Source organism: Leucopleurus acutus, assembly GCF_964270905.1.
Source record: "Leucopleurus acutus genome assembly, chromosome: 13".
NCBI classification, from domain to species: Eukaryota; Metazoa; Chordata; class Mammalia; order Artiodactyla; family Delphinidae; genus Leucopleurus; species Leucopleurus acutus.
Window position 1 is genome coordinate 83,843,603 of NC_139155.1, and position 22,335 is coordinate 83,865,937.

General features: G+C 46.0%; 1 protein-coding gene and 1 pseudogene across 3 annotated transcripts; one reads left to right on the top strand and one right to left on the bottom strand.

The window, feature by feature from the left end:
* Window positions 1-12: 12 nt before the first annotated feature.
* Window positions 13-21,453, bottom strand: RILPL2 (Rab interacting lysosomal protein like 2). Of its 2 annotated transcripts, none has more exons than XM_082853595.1 (4): window positions 21,052-21,453; window positions 13,501-13,652; window positions 7,896-8,006; window positions 13-542 (listed from the first exon to the last, which is right to left on the bottom strand). In XM_082853595.1, the coding sequence occupies exons 1-4, from the start codon at window positions 21,370-21,372 to the stop codon at window positions 512-514; spliced, it is 615 nt and encodes a 204-aa protein (XP_082709721.1). In that variant the 5' UTR covers window positions 21,373-21,453; the 3' UTR covers window positions 13-511. The 2 variants fall into 2 exon arrangements, with proteins under 2 accessions (XP_082709721.1, XP_082709722.1); XM_082853596.1 differs by lacking the exon at window positions 13-542 and adding an exon at window positions 4,464-7,169.
* LOC309970897 (large ribosomal subunit protein eL37-like) lies at window positions 16,354-16,875 on the top strand (annotated as a pseudogene). The gene has a single exon. The product of its transcript is annotated as a large ribosomal subunit protein eL37-like (transcript).
* Window positions 21,454-22,335: the final 882 nt, after the last annotated feature.

Below are 22,335 nucleotides of genomic sequence, written 5' to 3' on the forward strand. Positions count from 1 at the left end.
TCTAAGAGGCCACTCTAAAACACAGAAAGTGTAAAAGTCATTTTACTTTAATTAAAAAATCATGTAAAGAAAGTCACGTTAGCAAAATCAGATAGTCACCAAATATCAGTGAAGTCATCACTGCAAAGTCCATACCAGATGGTCCTGCATCCTCTTCCCACCCCGATTTGGGCTGGTGTATTTTGCAGCTACGCAGTAAAGACCTGGGTCGTTTGTGAGCCCTGAGAAGCAGAAAGCACATCCGCATGCTGGGGGCCTCTTGGGGGGTTGAAGTGGGGCTGCAGGTGGCCCCATTTCGCTTTCCTTCTGCTTTCTCGGTTTCTTTGTGCCGCTTCACTCGCCCTGGCCCAGCCTTCGGGGGTGTTCGATTCTGCAGCCGGGGAGAAAACCTCATCCGTTCCTCCTCAGACGGCTTTGAGGGCAAACAAAGGAGCAAGTGCAGTGGGTACGCACTGGCACTGAGAGATGATTTTTGAAGTCGTCTTCTGAGAACTGAGCCATGGTCCCAGATCTATGTCTGCTTCCCTGATCGGAAAGAGAACCTGGGTGGAGAGAGAGAGGGGTCAGAGGAGACAGAGCGAGTTCTGAAGTGGGAGGTGCAGAACCTCCTGCAAAATCTGTAAGCAGCTCCTGCAGGCCATTTCCTCGGGGCTCATTATGGGACAGGCACTGTTCCAGGGCTTTCCATCTACTAGCTCATTTCAAACTCATAACAACATGAGGAGGTGAGTACAATCAATACCCCCATTTTATAGATGAGCAAACTGAGGTTATGGGAGGTTAAGTAACAGGCCCAAGGTCACACAGCATATCTTGGAACCACTGGGACTTGGGCCCAGAGCCCACATAACTACTGTGCTAGACTGACAGATGGAGTCTGGAACCTTTTTTTTTTTTTAATTTCTGATTTTAAGTGGTTTTTATTGTAGAGGAAGTGATAACTTCTCAATGGTACCTACAATTATAAAATAGATATTTGCAATGAATAGAGAGTAACATGTAAGTTCTTGGATATAACAGATAAAACATATAAAGATATCCCCTGAGGCATGAGTAACAAACTTTCAGTCCCCCTCATGCAAAGTTTTGAAAAGGAAGAATGACATCTGGGGGCTTCCCTGGTGGCGCAGTGGATAAGAATCTGCCCGCCAACGCAGGGGACACAGGATCTATCCCTGGTCGGGGAAGATTCCACATGCCTCGGAGCAACTAAGCCTGTGCGCCACAACTACTGAGCCCGCGTGCCACAGCTACTGAAGCCCGCGCGCCTAGAGCCCGTGCTCCGCAACAAGAGCAGCCACCGCAATGAGAAGCCCACACACCGCAATGAAGAGTAGCCCCCGCTCACCGCAACTAGAGAAAAGCCCGCGCTGCAACGAAGAGCCAGTGCAGCCAAAAATAGATAAATAAATAAAATTTTAAAAACAGAATGACATCTGGGGTTGATCAAAGTACAGTGACACAAAGTACAGTGTCAATGCTATTTCCAGTTGTAGGAAAGATGGCTGGTGGGCTGAAAAGTCAGTGATGGGGATACGGGCTCTTGCTTTCAGTCAAAGACAAACCTCTTGAGCACCGCTAGCAGCTCTGCCAGCAACAGCAGGACGATCCCTTGACTCACATGCGGATACAGGCGTTAGGGCTCAGCCGCCCGCCCCCTGAGCCTGCGCATACCCCGCCAACCCCACTTCCCTGTCTCAGGAAACGTCATTCAAGCCAGCAACCGGGAGTTGTTCTCAACTCGTCTCCCCTCAGCCCACCTGCTGTATTTTAGTCACCACGCCCCAGCTATATTCTGATCCCCCCACTTCTCATCTCCTCCACTGCCACCCGCAGGCCAAGCCACCAGGAGGAGCATAACAGCCTCCCCTCCCCCCACAATCCACTCACGGGGCAGCCAGAATGACCGCGTCACTGTGCAGAGTCAGTCACTCCTCAGCTTAAACCCTTGCATGGCTCCCCACTGTCCTCAGGACAAAGACAAAAATCCTTCTCAGCATGACCTACTTCTTCGGAGAGTCGTTCATTCATTCATTCACTCATTCATCCCATTAGCTCAGTAATCTTGTCTGACGTGAATTTGTGGTCTCACGCTCTTTAAACCTGTGTCCTCAGGCTGGCTTACAAACATTCTATTTTTGCCGTATCAGGCTCAAACTCCAATTAAGTAACCCAAAGAACTCCCCTAGAAGAGGCAGAAAGAAACCAGTAGCTTATGGGGACTTCCCTGGTGGTCCGGTGGTTAAGAATCCGCCTTCTGATGCAGGGGACACGGGTTCGATCCCTGGTCAGGGAACTAAGATCCCACACGCCGTGGGGCAACTAAGCCTGCGTGTGTCGCAACCACTGAGCATGCGGGCCACGGCCAGAGAGAAGCCCATGCACCTCAGCAGAGGATCTCGCGTGCTGCAAAAAGATCCCGAACACCGCAACTAAGACCGACACAGCCAAAAATAAAATAAATAAATAAATATTAAAAGAAAGAAACCAGTAGCTTATGGGTCTAGAAGCCTTGTTTACAGTGAGATCCTCGGCCAATGAATGTCCCAAATAAACACCTTCAGATCTGACACCTGCTGTAGGGTGGAGATGCTCTCATTCATTATCTTACCTCGGGAGACCCTTTCTTGGGGAAGAGACATTCCCACTGGCCCTACTTGTCCCCTCAACCCTTCTTCACAAAGCAGCCAGAGTGACCTTTTTATAGGTGACTATGGACATGTCACTCCCCAGCTTCAAACCTTCCAAGGTCTTTCCGAAGCACTTAGAATGAAACCCAAAGTCGTCACCGGGATCCACTCGGCTCCGAATGACCCGCTCCCTCCCCTTCTCCAACCTCGCCTCCCTTCTCTTTGCCGCTCCAGCCACCATGATCTCTGTTGCACAAGCTCTCTCCAGCCTCTGGCCTTTACACCTGCTGTTCCCTCTGCCAGGAAGGCAGGGAAAACTCAGGTCGCTATGGCCTTCCAGGGCTCAGCTTGAATGTTGCCTTTCCATAGACGTCTTCTGGGACTCCCCAAATCTAAAGTAGCTCCCTATCGGGAACTTCCTGGTGGTCCAGTGGTTAGGACTCTGCGCTTTCACTGCTCAGGGCCCGGATTCGATCCCTGTTTGGGGAACTAAGATCCCATAAGTCGCGTGGCACGGCCAAAAATAACTTTAAAAAAAAAAAAACAGCTCCTGATCAACCTCTCTCTCAGCACCCTATTTAATGGTCTTCAGCACAGGTAGGGCCATCTGAAGCTGTCCCGTTAGTACATTTCCTGACCACCCTCTGCCTCCCCTGCTGGAATGTAAGCGCCATGAGGGCAGGGAATCCGTCTTGCTCACTGTATCCCCAGCACCTAGATCAGTGCCTAGCACATGGTAGGCTCTCAATAAGTATTTGTTGGAAGAGTAAGTAAATGTGGCTTCAGGTGGTCTCGTCTGATAAAGCTGTTTCATGCAGCCATTCAAGAAAGCCTGGTAGGGCTTCCCTGGTGGCGCAGTGGTTGAGAGTCCGCCTGCCGATGCAGGGGACACGGGTTGGTGCCCCGGTCCGGGAGGATCCCACATGCCACAGAGCGGCTGGGCCCGTGAACCATGGCCGCTGAGCCTGCGCGTAATACTTAACTGAACTAAGACACGCACTCGGGGGGCTGTTTGCCCCTGCAGAAGCATCCCCTCTCTTCACTAGCCTGCGGCTCCAGGCGGCTGAGCTCTGTGGGGGATCTCAACAAGCTCCCTTGTCCTCTAGCTTCCGGCTGAGCTCAGCCAATGGGAAGCGCCTGCACGCGTGGGCAGGGTGGGAAGAGAGAGAGGTGAGGGCATTCACTCCCTGCTCTGTCCATGCCAGGCTTTGTTTCACTAGTTACTGTGTGCTCCTCTTCTAAAGGCCGCATGCCTGTATGACTCTCCCCCTTCCCCTCACAGCTCCCTCCCCCCGCCCCTCTGCTGCCCACCCCAGGATGCTTCTCCATCCCGCATCTCTGTTCCCACGTCTGTAAAATGTCCCTTCTTTAAATCTTTTCAGTCACTCCTTTTGCGTGAGCCTTTGTTGATAAGCAAGAACCCTGGATGATAGGCCCCACGGCCCTGCAGTATCACTCCTGGGTATATATCCCTGGGAAATTCACACCCAGGTCCAGGAGAGGACATGAAGAAGCATGGAGATATTCACTGCAGCACTGTCCACAGTGGGGGAGGCAACCTGCGATCCCATCGCTGGGGTCAGAAACAAGTTGGATGTCTACGCTGCTATATGGACAGCTCTTAAAAACTGCTTAATGTCCATCCACAGATGAATGGATAAATCGAATGTGGTCTATACATACCATGGAATATCACTGGGCCTTAAAGAGGAAAGAAATTCTGACACGTGGTACAACATGGATGAACCTGAAGACATTACGCTAATCACATGAGCCAGTCATGAAAGGACAAATACTGCATGTCTCCACTTATATGAGGTCCCAAGGGTAGTCAGATTCATAGAGACCGAAAGTAGAGTGGTGGGTGCCAGGGGCTGGAGGAGGGGAACAGAAGAGTTAATGGTTATGGGGACAGAGCTTCGGGACAGGATGACGAAACAGTTCCGGAAGTGGATAGTGGTGGTGGACACACAGGATCTTAATGCATTTAATGTGACTGAATTGTGCACTTAAAAGTGATTAAAATGGTCTCACAGACAGAGAAAACAATCTTATGGTGAGCAAAGGGGAAGTGGCGGGGACGGATAAATTAGGAGTTTGGGATTAATAGATACAAACTACTGTATATAAAATAGATAAACAACAAGGACCTACTGTACAGCACAGGGAACTATATTCCATATTCTGTAATAACCTATAATGGAAAATAATCTGAAAAAGAATATATATATTTGTATAACTGAATCGTTTTGCTGTATACCTGAAACTAATACAACATTATAAATCAACTGTACTACAATTTCTTTATTATTATTATTATTTTTTGGCTGCGCCACACAGCATACAGGATCTAGTTCCCTGACCAGGGATCAAACCTGCAGCCCCTGCATTGGAAGTGTGGAGTCTTAACCACTGGACCACCGGGGAAGTCCAACTACACTTCAATTTTTAAAAAAATAATTAAGGGCTTCCCTGGTGGCACAGTGGTTGTGAGTCCGCCTGCCGATGCGGGGGACATGGGATCGTGCCCCGGTCCGGGAGGATCCTATATGCCGCGGAGCGGCTAGGCCTGTGAGCCATGGCCGCTGGGCCTGCGCGTCCGGAGCCTGTGCTCCGCAACGGGAGAGGCCACAACGGTGAGGGGCCCGCGTACCACACACACAAAAAAAATTAAAATGGTAAATTTTATGTTAGGTATGATTAAAATAAAAAATACTAAAAAAAAAAAAAAAAAAGATCATTCAAACTCAGTTCTCAAAGCCCAAAGCATCTGACCATATATCGGCTAAAGCTATGCTGTCCAATACAGTGGCCACATGCCTTTTGAGCCCTTGAAACAAAACGAGTCTTTTTTTTCTAAATTATTTAATTAATTTTATTTATTTTTGGCTGCGTTGGGTCTTCATTGCTGTGCACGGGCTTTCTCTAGTTGCGGTGAGCGGGGGCTACTCTCTGTTGCGGTGCACAGGCTTCTCATTGTGGTGGCTTCTCTTGTTGTGGAGCACGGGCTCTAGGGCGCACGGGCTTCAGTAGTTGTGGCACACGGGCTTAGCTGCTCCGCGGCATATGGGATATTCCCAGACCAGGGCTCGAACCCGTGCCCCCTGCATTGGCAGGTGGATTCTTAACCACTGTGCCACCAGAGAAGCCCCACAACGAGTCTTTAACTGAAATGTGCTGTCAGTGTAAAATACACATCAGATTTCAAGGGCTTACTATTTAAAAAAAAGAATGTAAAATATCTCATTAATAATGTTTTATAGTGATCACACGTTGAAATGATAATATTTTGGATGTGTTGGGTTAGTAAAATATATTATTAAAATTTAAAAAAGAGTTCCTGAGGGAATTCCCTGGCAGTCCAGTGGTTAGGACTCTGCGCTTCCACTGCAAGGGGCACGGGTTCCATCCCTGGTCGGGGTACTAAGATCCCGCATGCCACGGTACAGCCAAAAATTTTTTTAAATATATATTTCTTTTTCTAAAAAAAAAGAGTGCCTGATAAAAAAGAAAACGACAACAGTGCTTAGTGAAAAAAAAAAAAACAATACGAGGAAACAGAATGAAGTGTTAAACAAAATATCAGTTACTATTGAAAATACATCCACAAAAGACAATATACAATTTTTAGAACATGTTAAATAAATACCCATAGGAGGCTGGCTGAGGGGGAGGGGAGCTGGGAAGCAGAATGGGAATGGGGGATGGGGATAAAGAGGGAACAAATAAAACCAAGAAGAAAGGGGTCTTACGCTCACAGCGAGGTGCATTGTGCCATGAGCTGAGACTCACTAACGCAACCCTATGTTCCTGAGATCCAAAAAGAGAAAAATAAAAATAAAATTTTCTCCTCTCTCTTGAAACAAAGGCATCTTAATTAAACCTGCCCTGGAAGGTAACTCAGAATCTCTGATCCCTCAAAATTATTTCCCTGTGAAGTTGGAGTCCACGAAGTCCTTGCAAAATAGGTCACTGCAGCACCCCCAGCTTAAGCACCACACCTGGTGCACAATATAGACTCAGTGAGGGTTTGTTGACTGACTAATGACCGAATGAATGGAAGAAAACGAGGTCCCCTCAGCCCTCCCTGAGAGGCAGGAATAATGGAGCAAGAGCCAGATGGCGGCCTAGGACCTGATACAGCCTGCAATGGTGGGTCGTTTGGATTGTACAGTCTTTATTTTTAATCTTAAATTATTTGCTGGCATTTGGATATCAGATTCCATGAACAAATCCGGCTTCTCGGCTTCACTCAAGAAGCGGAAGCTCTGGTAACATGTTATTCCTAGGCCAGACAGAACTGAGGGGCAACTGTCCCCTACCCCACCCCACAGCCCCATCACTCATCCACATTAAGTGCTTGGCCCCCGTAGGCTTTCTAGTTTGAGATCCCTGATCGAGGCTGTTTCTCACTTTCGATCCAAAAGACCAGGAGCTGATAAACTGTCACCAGGCCGGACATTCTCAAAGCAACCAAGGCAAACCAGCTGCTCCCTTCAGCCTGGGGTGGAGGAAAGGTGTGCCTAATTGTACTGACATCTGTAGACAGAAAAGGCACATCTCAAGGTGTGGTCCAAGGGTTCCCCACATCAGAACTGTCTGGGAATTTAGTAAAAAGCCAGATTTCTGGGCCTCATCCTAGAACCAATGACTTGATATCTGAGAATCTGAATTTTAACTAGTGTCCCACACCCATGGTTTGAGGCACAGCAAGCAAAGAAACAAGGGATTAACAATGGTGCGTGAACACGAGGCGGGTATTCAGAGGACACTGCATTATGGGTCCCAGCATTGGGAGACCCAGGGTCCTCCAAAGTTGGTGATGAACTAGCCCCCTTAAACTCCAATCATTATTGTTACTGTGTTTTTCTTGTGGTTGTAATATTATTATTATTTGGTTATTGTTATTATATCATAGGGAGGCAGTAGAGTGTAGAATCTGGATTTCCTTGGGTTCAAATCCTGACTTCACTGTTTACTATCTGTGTGACCTTGGGTATGTAACTTTACTTCTTGGTCTTTACTTCCCCATCTGTAAGTTGGGGATTGTAATAGTTCCTACCTCATAGGGTCACTGTGAAGAGTCAATGAATTAATATATGTTAAATGCTTACGCTACTGCCTGGCAGATATTATAATACACCGGCAATGAGTTTTCATAGCAGCTGCAAGACCACCACCAGGAGAGCAGGACCTCCCCCTCTCACCCCAACTCCCTCCTTTAGTGATTATTTAGTGGCAACAGGGGGCAGCCAGGTGACTTACAGCTTCCTTATGATTGTCTCCTCCTTGTTACTGCTGGCATTGCTGGCCCTGGTAACCAGAGCATCTTTTTCTCTTCTTCCTCCTGGGCCTTCTCTTGCTGGGATCAGGCCACTAGGAAAAAGGAGACAAATAAGTGGGTTGTTTTATTGTAGATCTCTTATCTGTGCAGCTCTGAAAGTGAAGGTGCTTAATAATTATTATTATATTAATAATATTATCATTGAAATGCTACAGTTAGACATTCTGACTCAGATGATTAGAATCTTCCTTCCACCTTTCCACTGTTGACACCTCTTCTTTCTTTCCCTTGGCTAATTCCATTGGCTGGTACTTTAAGCTTCTCCAATTGCTAGAAATATAACAATGTATAAATCCTTTAACTTAACCCTTGATTTCCTAATTAGTAAAATAAGGATAATGAAAGTACCTAATTCCTAGGATTGAGGGATTAAGCGAGATAATAAATGGAATTCATTCATTCGTTCAACAAATATTATTAAGCTACAAATTGTACCAATGTATATAGATATAGCAATTAACAAAATAGATAAAATACCTTCTCTCATGCAATTTATATCCCATTGGGAAAGGAAACAGTCAAGAAACAAATAAATAAGTAAAATTTAAAAATATATAGTAAGTCAGATGGTGATAAGACCTAGATTGATATTGATCAATAAGATATTTAGGTCAGGTGACCCAAAGAGGGCCAGAGTACTTCCCTGGATTTGATGTACAGAAGTTGGAAGAAGGCTATTCTCTCTCACTTGCTGATTGCCAGCAGCCATGCTTCCTAAGATTCAGAGAAGGACTGTCTTTAATACAAAATAATAAGGCCAATAAAGAGAAGCAAAGAGGAAAGAAAGAGGCACACAGTCCCTGATTCCAACACTGAGGCCTTAGTTGCAGTTTTTTCTTTATTTCTGAGACCAGTTCCAGGATCCTTCCCAGCTATGTGACCGATAAAACTCCCTTTTGTGCTTAAGCTAGTTTGAATTGGATCTCTGTCACCTGCAACCAAAAGAAGGCTGACCATGGTGAAGCATTTAAATGTCTGACCCAGGGACTTCCTTGGTGGTCCAGTGGTTAAGAATCCGCCTTCCATGGGACTTCCCGGGTGGCGGAGTGGTTAAGAATCTGCCTGCCAATGCAGGGGACACGGGTTCAAGCCCTGGTCCGGGAAGATCCCACATGCCGTGGATCAACCAAGCCCCTGCACCACAACCACTGAGCCTGCACTCTGGAGCCTGCAAGCCACAACTACTGAGCCCCCGTGCCACAGTTACTGAAGCTCAGGCGCCTGGAGCCCGTGCTCCGCAAGAGAAGCCACCGCAATGAGAACCCTGTGCACTGCAATGAAGAGTAGCCCCTGCTCGCCACAACTAGAGAAAGCCCACATGCAGCAACGAAGACCCAACACAGCCATAGATAAATAAATAAATAATTTTTTAAATATTAAAAAATAATCTGCCTTCCAATGCAGGGGATGCAAGTTCGATCCCTGGTCGGGGAACTAAGATCCCACATGCCGTGGGGCAACTAAGCCAGGGCGCCACAACTAGAGAGCCCACATGCTGCAACTAAGACCTGATGCAGCCACATAAATAAATAAATAAATATTAAAAAAAAAAAGTCTGACCCAGTAAGCTCATTAGATCCACTTAGGTATTTTGTTGTGGTACCTACTGGTAAATTTATGTCCATGCTATAGGCATCAATTTTCCCCTTACTACAGACTGAATTCATATGTTGAAGCCCTAACCCTTAATGTTATGGTATTTGAAGATGGGACCTTTGGAAGACAATTAGGTTTACATGAGGTCATGAGGGTGGGCCCTCATGATGGGATTAGTGCCCTTGTAAGAAGAGACACCAGACGGCTTGCTCTCTCATTCTCCCCACCATTTGAGGACACAGCAAGAAGGCAGCTGTCTACAAGCCAGGAAGAGCCAGAACCAACCATACTGGCACCTTGACCTTGGACTTCTAGCCTCCAGAACTGTGAGAAAAAAAATTTCTATTGTTTAAGCCACCCAGTCTCTGGTGTTTTGTTATGGCAGCTTGAGCTGACTGAGATACCCCTTTAGGTATGAATGTCAGATAGCAGAATTTACCCCTCTCTCTCTTTCTTTGCAAAGAGTGGGCTCTTATTACTTAATATTATTTCTATTTTTATTATATATATTTATTATAATAATATTCATATGAGAATCATCTAAAAATTACCGTTTCCCACTATCTACCATTACATAACACCCTAAAACTTAGTGATTTAAAACTATGATGATTTATGACTTCTCATGATGGCTCTGTTTCTTATGGTTCATTTGGTGGTTCTCCTGATGGTCTAGTTTGGGGTTCTCAACTGGCTGCATTCAGTTGGTGGATCAGCTGGGGGCTGGATGCAGCTGGGGCTGTCATATGGGGCACCTTGGTTCTTCTTCATGTGACCTCTCCATGTGACTACCTTGAGCTTCCTCATAGCATGGTGGTCTCAAGGCAGCAATCTGAGAGCACAAACATGGAAGCTGCTAGGCCTTTTAGAGCCTTAACCTAGGAAGCCAAACAGCATCACTTCTACCACATTCGATTGGTCAGAGCAAGTCATAGGGCCGTCCAGATTCAAGGGGACGGAAAATAGACTCTACCTCTACTCCGATGAGAGGAGTGGAAAAATTTCATTGGAAAAGGAATGCAGGGGGACTTCCCTTGTGGCACAGTGGTTAAGAATCCACCTGCCAAAGTAGGGAACACGGGTTCGAGCCCTGGTCCGGGAAGATCCCACATGCCGCGGAGCTACTAAGCCTGTGTGCCACAACTATTGAGCCAGCGCTCTAGAGCTTGTGCGCCACAGCTGCTGAGCCCGTGTGCCGCAACTACTGAAGCCCGTGCGCCTAGAGCCCGTGCTCCGCACAAGAGAAGCCACCGCAATAAGAAGCCCGTGCACCGCAATGAAGAGTAGCCCCAGCTCGCTGCAACTAGAGAAAGCCCACGCGCAGCAACGAAGACCCAATGCAGCCAAAAATAAAATAAATAAATAAATAATTAATTAATTAAAAAAGGAATGCAGGATGGGAAAAACCGTTGTGACCATCTTTGGAAACAGTCGACCATCTCTGCTTTCAGTTAAAACTATCATTAGTATGAGCTTCGGCCTCCAAATTGATGCAGTTGCTAAGAGAACACCTCAGTTGACATTCTGGTTTCTCCAGAATATATAACACAGGAGACTAAACAGAATCCTGCTGTCTGTCTATTGGCCTGTACCAGATGGGAAGTGCACATCTGTTGTTCTCTGGGAATTCAAAACTGGAACTAACGTGGGTTGCTTTATTCACTAGCCAGCTGCTCATGGCATCGGCAGTCTAAGAGTTCCTCTTTTTAATTAACCGTGTCTGGAGTACTTATTAAATGAGATGAAGACAGGTCTTTCCATTAACAGCGTTCCAACCTCAGCAGAAGGAAGACAATTAAATTCCTGTTGGCAGAGCTCAGCTCTTTTGGATTTAGCTTCCTAGGACATTTTTATTTTGATGCTCTCTTAATGATGCCACATTGAATGAATTTAAGGAATAATATCATTGGAGCTTTGTTTTGTTTTGAATTAGAGTATTTCCTTACTTCCAAACTTTCCGAGTCCAAATGTGGCATGATAATTAAAAGCTCAGGCTCTAATGTCAGGCTGTCTGACGCCATGTCTCAAGGTTGCCACCACCAGCCCTGGGACTTCAAGCAGGTACTTGACCTCTCTGACCCTTAGATCATCTTGGGGATAACATTACCCTAACTCATAGGCTTGCTGTGAACACTAATTGAAATGATGCTCGGGATACACTTAGCACATGGTAAGCATTGATAAATATTAGTTGGCACTACATTTTGTTTGTTTTGGTTTTTACTTTTTGGCGGCACCCTGAGGTACGTGGGATCTTAGTTCCCCCACCAGGGATCGAACCTGCGCCCCCCTGCATTGGGAGCTCGAAGTCTTAACCACTGGACCACCAGGGAAGTCCTGGCACCATGTTTTTATTCTCTTGATCTTTCCTTCTCCTGCCTCTAAGGAAACCTGCTTTGTTTAACTCAGTGTTTCCCAGAATTATTCAACCACAGAGCTCCTTTTTGCCGCGCTGTGTGGCTTGTGGGAACTCAGTTCCCCGACCAGGGATTGAATCCGGGCCACAGCAGTGAAAGTGCCGAATCCTAGCCACTGGACCACCAGGGAACTCCCTAGAGCTCCCTTTTCAAGAAATACCTACATAAAGTAAACTATTTGGGGAAACATGGTGCAGAAGGATAAAGTGAAGTACAAACCTGCTATGTCAACAGCTTCCTTATTTCCTCTCTTGCTTGTCCTACAGTTCCTCCTCTACCCAGTATTATTGTGATATTTTCTAACTTGTAATTTTTATACAATTTCAAACTTAGAGAAAAGGTGTAATACTAGTACAAAAACTTCCCATATATCTACCCAGATCCCTCAAATGCTTATCCGTGTATCTATCTACCTACCCATCCATCCATCCATCCACCTATCCACCTACCCACCCACCCATGCAACCATCTTCTCCCTGAACCACTTGAGAGTAAACTGGAGAAAAGAATCTTACCCCCTCACTCCTAAATGCTTAAGTGTCTTTCCAGAGAACACGGACATTCTCTCACATAACCAAGTCATTCAGTTATCAAAATCACCACATTGATCTTTTAAAATAGTAAATCAACTGTGTCATTCCCTTAAGATTTCCCAAGATCTTCACATTACACTTACAATAAAACTAGAGCTCCTGGGCTTCCCTGGTGGCACAGTGGTTAAGAATCTGCCTGCCAATGCAAGGGACATAGGTTTGAACCCTGGCCTGGGAAGATTCCATATGCCGTGGAGCAACTAAGCCCATGCGCCACAACTACTGAGCCTGAGCTCTAGAGACCGCAAGCCACAACTACTGAAGCCTGCGTGCCTAGAGCCCGTGCTCCGCAACAAGAGAAGCCACAACAATGAGAAGCCCATGCACTGCAACGAAGACCCAACACAGCCAAAAATAAATAAATTTATTTTTAAAAAACCCCCAAAACTAGAGCTCCTTCCTGTGTCCAAAAAGGCCACCCCTCCGTCTCTTCTGGACCATCCTCTACCTCATATTCCAAGTTCCACCATGGTGGGCCTCTTTAATTGGCCAAATGGGTTCCTACCTCAGGGCCTTTGCGCTTCTTGTTCTACTTTTACGCAACCAAATCTTTACATGGTTGGCTGCTTCTTGTCATTCACCTCAGGGGGGTCTTCCCTGACCACCCAGTCTAAAGCAGGGCCCCCCCCAGCACTCTGCTCTCTGTCATGTCACCTTGATCTACATTCTCTTCAGCATTCACCACCATTATCCTGTGTGTTCATTGCAGGCCTTCTGGCTGATTGCCTGTCTTCCCCCTAGACTAGCACGGACTTTCTGTTTTGTTCCTGCTCTACCCCCAGTGCCAGGAATAGTGTCTGGCATATAGTGGGTCTTCAATAAGTAGATTGGATGAACATAAGAACAGATATGTAATATATCAAGGAATTCTAGGCAGTGTCTTGCTCTGCAGTGTAGGAGCCCCAGGCAGCACAGCCCACCTCTTATAGCACTGCAGCTCTTCCTGCACCACCAGCAGCTGCGACTTGAGTTTGTTGCGCTCCTGCAGCACGTCTCTCAGCTCCTGTAGAGTAAAGCGTGGTCGGTTGGGATCTGTCAGGTCAACCACCATTTTGTCTGGTCCCAGGTTCATCTGTAAGAAAAGATATCACTTATACAGTTTCCCTCATGAGGATGGACTGTCCATCCTAGAAAGGAAACTTCTCTTGTTCTGTTACTACTCCCAGGGATCCGATGAGATGAGACGTTGCCTGTTGGAAGTGTTTGGTTGATGGTAAAGAGGCAAGAATTTCAAGTACCATTCTCCAAGAAAGGAGCCAGGGCTCCTTGGAGAAAAGCTGAGTCCAGGGCTGGAACAGGGAAAGTCCAAGTTGAGTCTGGAACATTCCATTGTGTAAGGGATGGAGACAGATCAAAAGGACACAGTTTGAAGGCACTCCTACTGGCCAAACTGAACGACTTGAGTATCCGCGTGAATAGTAACAGGAATGGATAGTAACCCATTAAATAAAAACAGGATTCAGGAATCCATACTTAAAATTTTTAATTTAGGGAATTCCCTGGTGGTCCAGTGGTTAGGACTCCAAGCTTCCACTGCGAGGGGCATGGGTTCAATCCTTGGTCGGGGAACTAAGATCCCACATGCTGAGTGGCGTGGCCAAAAAAATAAAATACATAAAAATTTAAATTTAAATTAATTAACTAATTAATGGGGATGTAATGGCTAATCTTATGTGTCAACTTGACTGGGCTAAGGGATGCCCAGACAGCTGGTTAACCCATTATTTCTGGGTGTGTCTGTGAAGGTGTTTCTGGAAGAGATTAGCATTTGACTTGGTGACCTGAGTACAGCAGAGGCTCCTCCCCAGTGTGGGTGGGCTTCATCCAATCCATTGAGGGCCTGAATAGAACAAAAAGGTGGAGAGAGGGTGAATTCACTCCCTGCTTGAGCAGGACATCCTTCTTCTCCTGCCCTTGGACAGTGCACATCAACCCTCCTGGTTCTTGGGCTTTTGGACCTAGACCAGGACTTATGCCATCAGCCCCCTGACACAAGCCTTCTGACTTGGACTGAATTACACCACCGGCTTTCCTTATTCTACAGTTTGCAGGCAGCAGATTGTGGGTCTTCTCGGCCTCCATAACCACGTGAGCCGATTCCTATGATAAATAATTTCATCTGTGTCTATATCTACATCTATATCACCTATTGTTCTATTTCTCTGGAGAACTCGGACTAATACCAGAAAGGAGGAGGGGGATCTGTACTTTACAGAAGAATGCCAATTAATAAGTGTAGAAGATGATAGAGTCAGAAAATCATCCTTTTGCAACCAACGCAGTAATAATTGATTCAGGCAAGACTAATGAATGGACCTAAAACTTTGGGGTGAAAGTTTGTTGAGGAACAGGATATTTCACAGTTTCAAAGTACTTTCCCATAGGCTACTTATGCATTACAAAGGGAACAAAGACACCCTTACAGTGCAGAAATCTTGCAGACACCACCTTAACCAAGTGATAGAAGTTATCATCGCCAATAACGACAAACTGAATCAGGTGCCTCCTGATATGAGGCACCGAGAAGGACACAGCACACTTAAGTGGTATCCCTGCTAAACATGTATAACTTGAATCTAACCATGAGGAGACATCAGAACAAGCCCAAGTTGAAGGACATTCTACAGACTAACTGATATACAATCTTCAAAAAATGTCAAGGTCATGAAAGACAAGGAAAAGCTGAGGAACTGTTCCAGACTAAAGCTGACTAAAGAGATATGTCCTAAAGGTGCCGTATAACCCTGCATTGGATCTTGCATCAGAAAAAAAAATGCGATAAAGGATATTATTATGAATTTTGAATAGGGATGGCCTATTAGATCTTAGTATTCTACCAACTTTTCCCCCTGAATTCAATTATTTATTGTGGTTATGTAACAATATGTCTTAGGAGATACACACTGAAGTATTTAGTATTTAGGGTGAAAGATCCTAATCTTTTACTAACTCTGCAGCTAACATAATGTCTGAAGATTCTGAGCAAATAAATAATATATAGACATAAATATTTGTTAAATATGAGTACACATGTGCATATATACATGTATGTATATGTGTGTATATAATACTTCAGTGTGTATCTCTTAAGACATAGTATACACACACACAAACACATATATACATACACCTGAATATAACACATGAATTGAGGTGAAGGGTATACAAGTGTTCATTGTACTTATCTTGCAACTCTTCCATAGGTTTGACATTTTTTCAAGCTAAAGTTAAAATAAAGCAAATATTTGAAAACAACCTAAATGTCCATTAGCAGAAGTCTAGTTAAACAAACTAAGGCACAACCACACTCTGGAATATTCTACAGGTGACGAAGAGAATAAGCCACACTATAAAGAGAAATGCAATAGTGACCACATTCCTCTTCTCGGATTGATAAACATCAGCGTGTTTGAAAACACACTGTGTTGTAAAAGCTGTGGGGAAACCAGTTCCTTCACCGATTGCAGAGGGAGCCAATCTCTTTAACCCCTTTGGAGTGCAACTTGACAATACTTATTAAATCTTCCAATGTAGGGGACTTTCCTTCCCTGGTGGCGCAGTGGTTGAGAATCCGCCTGCCAATGCAGGGAACACGGGTTCGAGCCCTGATCCGGGATGATCCCACGTGCCGCGGAGCAACTGAGCCTGTGCGCCACAGCTACTGAGCCTGCGCTGTAGAGCCCGCGAGCTGCAACTGCTGAAGCCCACACACCTAGAGCCCGTGCTCCGCAACAAGAGAAGCCACCACAATAAGAAGCCCGAGCTCGTTGGTCTCGGAGGCAGAAGCGAGATGACGAAGGGAACGTCCTCGTTTGGAAAGCGTCGGAATAAGACGCACACGTTGTGCCGCCGCTGTGGCTCTAACGCCTACCACCTTCAGAAGTCGACCTGTGGTAAATGTGGCTACCCTGCCAAGCGGAAGAGGAAGTATAACTGAAGTGCTAAAGCTAAAAGACGAAATACCACCGGGACTGGTCGAATGAGGCACCTAAAAATGTATACCGCAGATTCAGGCATGGATTCCGTGAAGAAACAACACCTAAACCCAAGAGGGCAGCTGTTGCAGCATCCAGTTCACCTTAAGGATTTCAATTATTAGTCACGCAATAAATGTTCTGGTTTTGAAAAAAAATAAAAAAAATAAGAAGCCCGTGCACCACAACGAAGAGTAGCCCCCACTCGCCTTAACTAGAGAAAGCCCGCGCACAGCAATGAAGACCCAATGCAGCCATTAATTAATTAATTAAAAAAAAAAACTTCCAATGTGGCTTTCCTTTGACCCAGTGAATCCACTTCCCCTAGATACTGAGGGGGCCAACTGCTACAGGTCAGAGTAATTCACTGTTGCATGGGGTCGGAGCAAACGATTGGAAAATGAAGGTCTTTTGATAGGAAACTTGTTAAAGCAGAGATTCTGAACCTTTTTTTTTGTGCCGTGGACCCTTACGGCAGCCTGGTAAAGCCCACATGGATTTCATCTCAAAATACTGATTTTAAATATATAAAAGGCATAGAATTACAAGAAAACCAACTAAGATAACACACTCATCAAAATCTTCTAAAAATAAATTTGTGATTCCTAGACCTGCTTCTTTATTAAATAACACGATGTAGCCACAGGTCTAATAAGATACAGAAGGAAAACAAAGTTTTGAGTTCTGCACTACACTGTAATGGGATATGAAAACATCTGTGATTTCCACTGGTGATTGTCACAGGTACTGCTAATATTACTGTGGTTTGTTGTCTATAGTCATAATTGAAGAAAGTGTTATATTTCAGATGGAGGTTGGTGAAAATAAAAATACAATTTCTTCTCATGCAAGTTCATAGATTTTGCGGATTAGAATCATGGTCCTCTTGGGGGGTTCCAAAAACTCCAAGTTAAGAACCCTCACGTTGAGCAATTGATAACACTGTACAGTGGAAGTTTTCAAAAGCCATTAAAAGGTGAGGAAGCTCTTTATATTCTGATTTAGTACAACTTTCATGCCATGTTAAGTGAAAATAAGCAAGAGGCAGAACGGGGTATATATTATAATACCATTTGTGTGAATAATGGAAAAATATATTCATATCTGCTTGTGTTTGCACAAAGTATCTCTGGATACTTTAAGAAACTGATCATTTTAATTTTTTCTAGGGAGGGGAAGTGGTGGCTAGGGGTGGAGAGAGATGGGGAGGGAGCTTTTCCAAGGCAAACACTTTTGTAACACTTGAATTTTGAACTTAAATTTTTTAAAAAGAAAGGAAACAAACTATTCTCATACCCATTGTGATGGCTACTGTAATCAAACAAACAAATCAGAAAGTAAGTGTTGGCAAGGATGTGGAAACATTGGAACTCTTGTGCATTGCTGGTAGGAATGTAAAATGGTGTGGTCACTATGAAAAACGGAATGGCAGATCCTTTAAAAATTAAAAATAGAATTATCATGTGATGCAGCAATTCCACTTTTGGGTATATACCCCAAAGTCTTGAAAGCAGGGACTTAAAGAGAGATTTATGGATCCACGTTCAGAGCAAAATTATTCACACAAATCAAGAGGTGGAAGCAACCCAAGTGTCCATCAACAGACAGATAAACAAACTGTGGTGGATCCATACAATGGAATAGTATTCAGCCTTAGAAAGGAAGGAAATTCTGACACATGCCACAACATGGAAGAACCTTGAGGACATTAAGTGAAATAAGCCAGTGGCAAAAGGACAAAGATTATCCGACTCTACTTATATGAAGTACCTAGAATAGGTAAATCCATATAGACAGAAAGTAGAACAGTAGTTACTAGAGGCCTGAGGGAGAGGGGGCATTTGGAGTTAGTGTTTAGTGGGTACAGAGTTTCAGTTTCGCAAGACAGGAGTTTTGGAGAGGATGGTGGCGATGGTTGCATAATAATGGCTGTGAAAGTACTTAAGGCCACTGAACTCTGCACTTAAAAAGATGGTAACTTTTATGTCTACCGCAACTAAAAATGGTAACTAAAAAAAACAAGAAAGAAAGAAACACTAGGGCATATTTTTATAAACTGTCTAGTGACACTAAATATTCATTTTCTCTGCCTTTTGCCCCACCCCTGTTCTTAAGACTACAGTTTGGGAGGAAAACGTGCCAGCTCATCCGCTGGCTGACAAGCTTGTCCGCTATGCCCCAGACAGGAAATGACCCGGCCCCCGTGCAGACCACACTGTTCATGGTCCATGACGGGGCTTCCTCCATATCCTTGTGCCTGGAGCTGGAGGTGACAGGAAAAGAGCACAGAATGTGAGCTGAGGGATCTTAGGCAAGTCATTTAACTGCTCTTGAATCTCAAAAGTCAGGCTACTAATCATGACACTCAACCATCTCATATGACGGATACTAAAGAAGAACCTTATCTACAAATATAATTGTCACCGTGAGCAATGAGTAGGTGAAATAAAAGAGTACCAAGGAAGCTACCAGAAACCTTCACTCTTCCCTATGAGTTTCAGCCACCCAGTTCCTGCTGTCCTTTCATGGCATACTTCTCAGTTTGTAATCCTGTAGTCTAGTTTTGGAGGTCTGTGTGTCTTGCCTCTCCCACTAGATGTGAAGCTCCGTGAAGGCAGGGACCTTGTCTAATTTAGTGCCATAGCTCCAGAGCCCACACAGTGCAGTCACTCATCAAATGTTACTACAAGAAAGGTCATAGGTCTGTATTTTAGTACAGTGTGGTTATGACTAGCATCTCTGAGCTCAAATCCTGCCTCCACCTCTTACTTGTTAAGTCCTCAGGCAAATTACTTAACTGTTCTATGCCTCCATTTCTGTAAAATGGGAATAACAATAGTATGAGGATTAAATGAGATAATCCCCTTGGGGCAGTTTTTTTTTTTTAACTATAGCTGGAAATTCACTAGTGAGTCATGATATTAATTCAGTGAGTTGCAAAATAATTTAAAAATTCACAAAAATAGAATAGGAAAGTATGACTGTACATCATGTTTAGTAAGGGAGAGTTAGGGTAAATTGTTGAAACTTCTGTTTCATCAATACTGGATATCAACGTAAAATGTAATTTTGTAAAATGGGGGTATAACATATATACAGAAAAATGCACTAATCTTGAGTTTATAGCTTGACAATTTTTACCATATGTGTACACCCATGTAACCACACCTGGATTAATTCTCTATAAATGTCCCTCCTGCCCCCCCCCCATTCTCCCATCCCAGGGCTACCATCAACCTGTCTTCTATAAGTAAAGATTAGTTTGCCTGTTCTTGAATTCCACGTGCAGGACGCTCTCTTTTGTACCTGGCTTCTGTCTCTCAATGTAGTATCTGTAGGATTCATCCATACAGTTGTGTGTATCACTACTCTGCTCTTTTTCATTGTTGTGTAGTATCCCATCATATGAATGCACCACAAGTTTAAAAATGTATTCCTCTTTTCCATTTAGATTGTTTCCAGTTTGGCACAATTATGAATAAAGCTGCTCTGATTTTTTTTTTTTTTCGGTATGCGGGCCTCCCACTGCCGTGGGCTCCCCCGCTGCGGAGCACAGGCTCTGGACGGGCAGGCCCAGCGGCCATGGCTCACGGGCCCAGCTGCTCCGCAGCACGTGGGACCCTCCCGGACCGAGGCACGAACCCGCGTCCCCCGCATGGGCAGGCGGACTCTCAACCACTGCGCCACCAGGGAAGCCCTCTTTTTTTTTTTTAAAGTAATTTTTGGCTGAGTTAGGTCTTTGTTGCTGTGTGCGGGCTTTCTCGAGTTGCGGTGAGTGAGGGCTACTCTTCTTTGCGGTGCGCGGGCTTCTCATTGCGGTGTCTTCTCTTGTTGCAGAGCACGGGCTCTAGGCGTGCGGGCTTCAGCAGTTGTGGCTCACAGGCTCTAGAGCGCAGGCTCAGTAGTTGTGGCGCACGGGCTTAGTTGCTCCGTGGCATGTGGGATCTTCCCGGACCAGGGCTCGAACCCGTGTTCCCTGCATTGGCAGGCGGATTCTTAATCACTGCGCCACCAGGGAAGCCCTGAATATTCTTATATGTATCTTTTTGTGGTCATAAGTACTAATTTCTCTTTAGTTAAAAAGCATTTCTTACTCTAGGTCAAAGTTTCTCAAAGTGTGAAACCTGGACCAAGAGAATCAGCATCATCTTGGAACTTGTGAGAAATGCAGATTCTCAGGTCCCATTGCAGACCTACTGAGTCAGAAACTCTGCAGCTGGGGCCGGGCAATCTGTGTTTTAACGAACACTCAAGGTGATTTTGATGGCTGCTAAAGCTTGAGAGCCACTGCTCAAGGTTCTGGTCAAAAATGCAGGAAGCCGCTGCTTTAGAACACACTCGGCACAGGGGCCAGCACCGAGCAAGTGCTCGATTAATGTTAACCATCTTAACGCTTCTAATCTGAGGACTGCATACTCGTAGTGATTTGTTTTGAGGAGCTTGGATGTTCAAGAGAAGAAAGCGTCCCCCCTGCCAGTGGCCGCTCCCAGCACTCACCTCCCTGTCGGCCGCCGAGCTCTCTCTCCGCAGCCCCTCCACCTCCTTCCGGAGGTTGTCCCGCTCCATTCTTAGCTCCTCCACCGTCAGGCTGCCCTCATTCACCAGCGTCTCCAGCATCTCCAGGACGCGGACGATCTTGAACTGCAGCTGTGTCACCCGGGGGTCGCTGCCCAGGGCCATCAGCTCGCGGCCCATCACGTAGGAGATGTCATATACGTCCTCGGCGGTCAGCTGGAAGGGGCTCTTGCCCAGGGCCCCCTCGGGCCCAGCCTCGTCCCCCTCCTCCTCTTCCTCCTCTCGCAAAGGGGGCTCCTCCATGGCCGCCCAGACCCCTGCAGCCTCCGGAGCTGCTGCTTTCTCGGAGTCTCCGAATGTCCAGCTTCCTCCCGGCACGGAAAACTTTCCGCGGGTCAGTGGACCCTGCCTGTTCAGGGCGGGGCAGGTGCAGCCAATCAGCGCAGCCGAGGGGTGGGCCCGGAGAGGGGCTGTAGGAGGAGGCCACGCAGGGCAGATCTCAGGGCAGGACTCCCGGTGCACCGTCCCAGCGGAGGCCCGTGCTGGAGTGCGGCCTCCAGGTTGTGGTTGGGGCACGAAAGGACAAGGGAAAGGGAGGGCCGCCGCGAAGAGGAACAGAGAGGTTAAGGGGTGACAGTGATCGCTCCCAGCCCGAGAGCTGTTGCAGACGGGGAGGGGCAGCGACCCCAGCTCCGCCCTTGGTGACAGCCACCGCAGAAGCCCGGTGTCCCCGGAGACAGGGGCGGAGTTTCCACCGCATTCTGGGAAGGAGGCTAAAAAGCACACAACTCTTCCCTTTCTGCACTCAGGTGTTCCAGCCATAGAATTTGCATGGTACGGGGAGGCAGATCCGGTCTCTGAGAATATTTCCTGAAGCGTGCGGCAAAGCAGAAAACAGCAGTTGGTGGCAGCGCGCGGGAGTCTAGTGGTCTGTGTTGCGCAGAGCTTCCAGGCCTATGGTCACCGGGACCGGCGGCATCTGACCCTCAGTTAAATGGAGATTCCCTGCGCTATGCACCTGGCTCTATCCTGGGTTCCTCCACTTGACCAGCGTGTGGCCTTTGCAAGTTACTTAAGTCCTCCGAGCCTCACTTTACTCCCGGGTAAATAACCGTACCTACGGAGTAGGGTCGTTGTGAGGAATATATGAGATCATGAGACAATGACTGTGACAAAAAGCGCTTAGGAAAGGCTCAAAAAATATTAGCGGGTATTCTGGATTCTTCCCGCCAACAAACACTAAGCTTGTGTGCCAGGCGCTTGGCA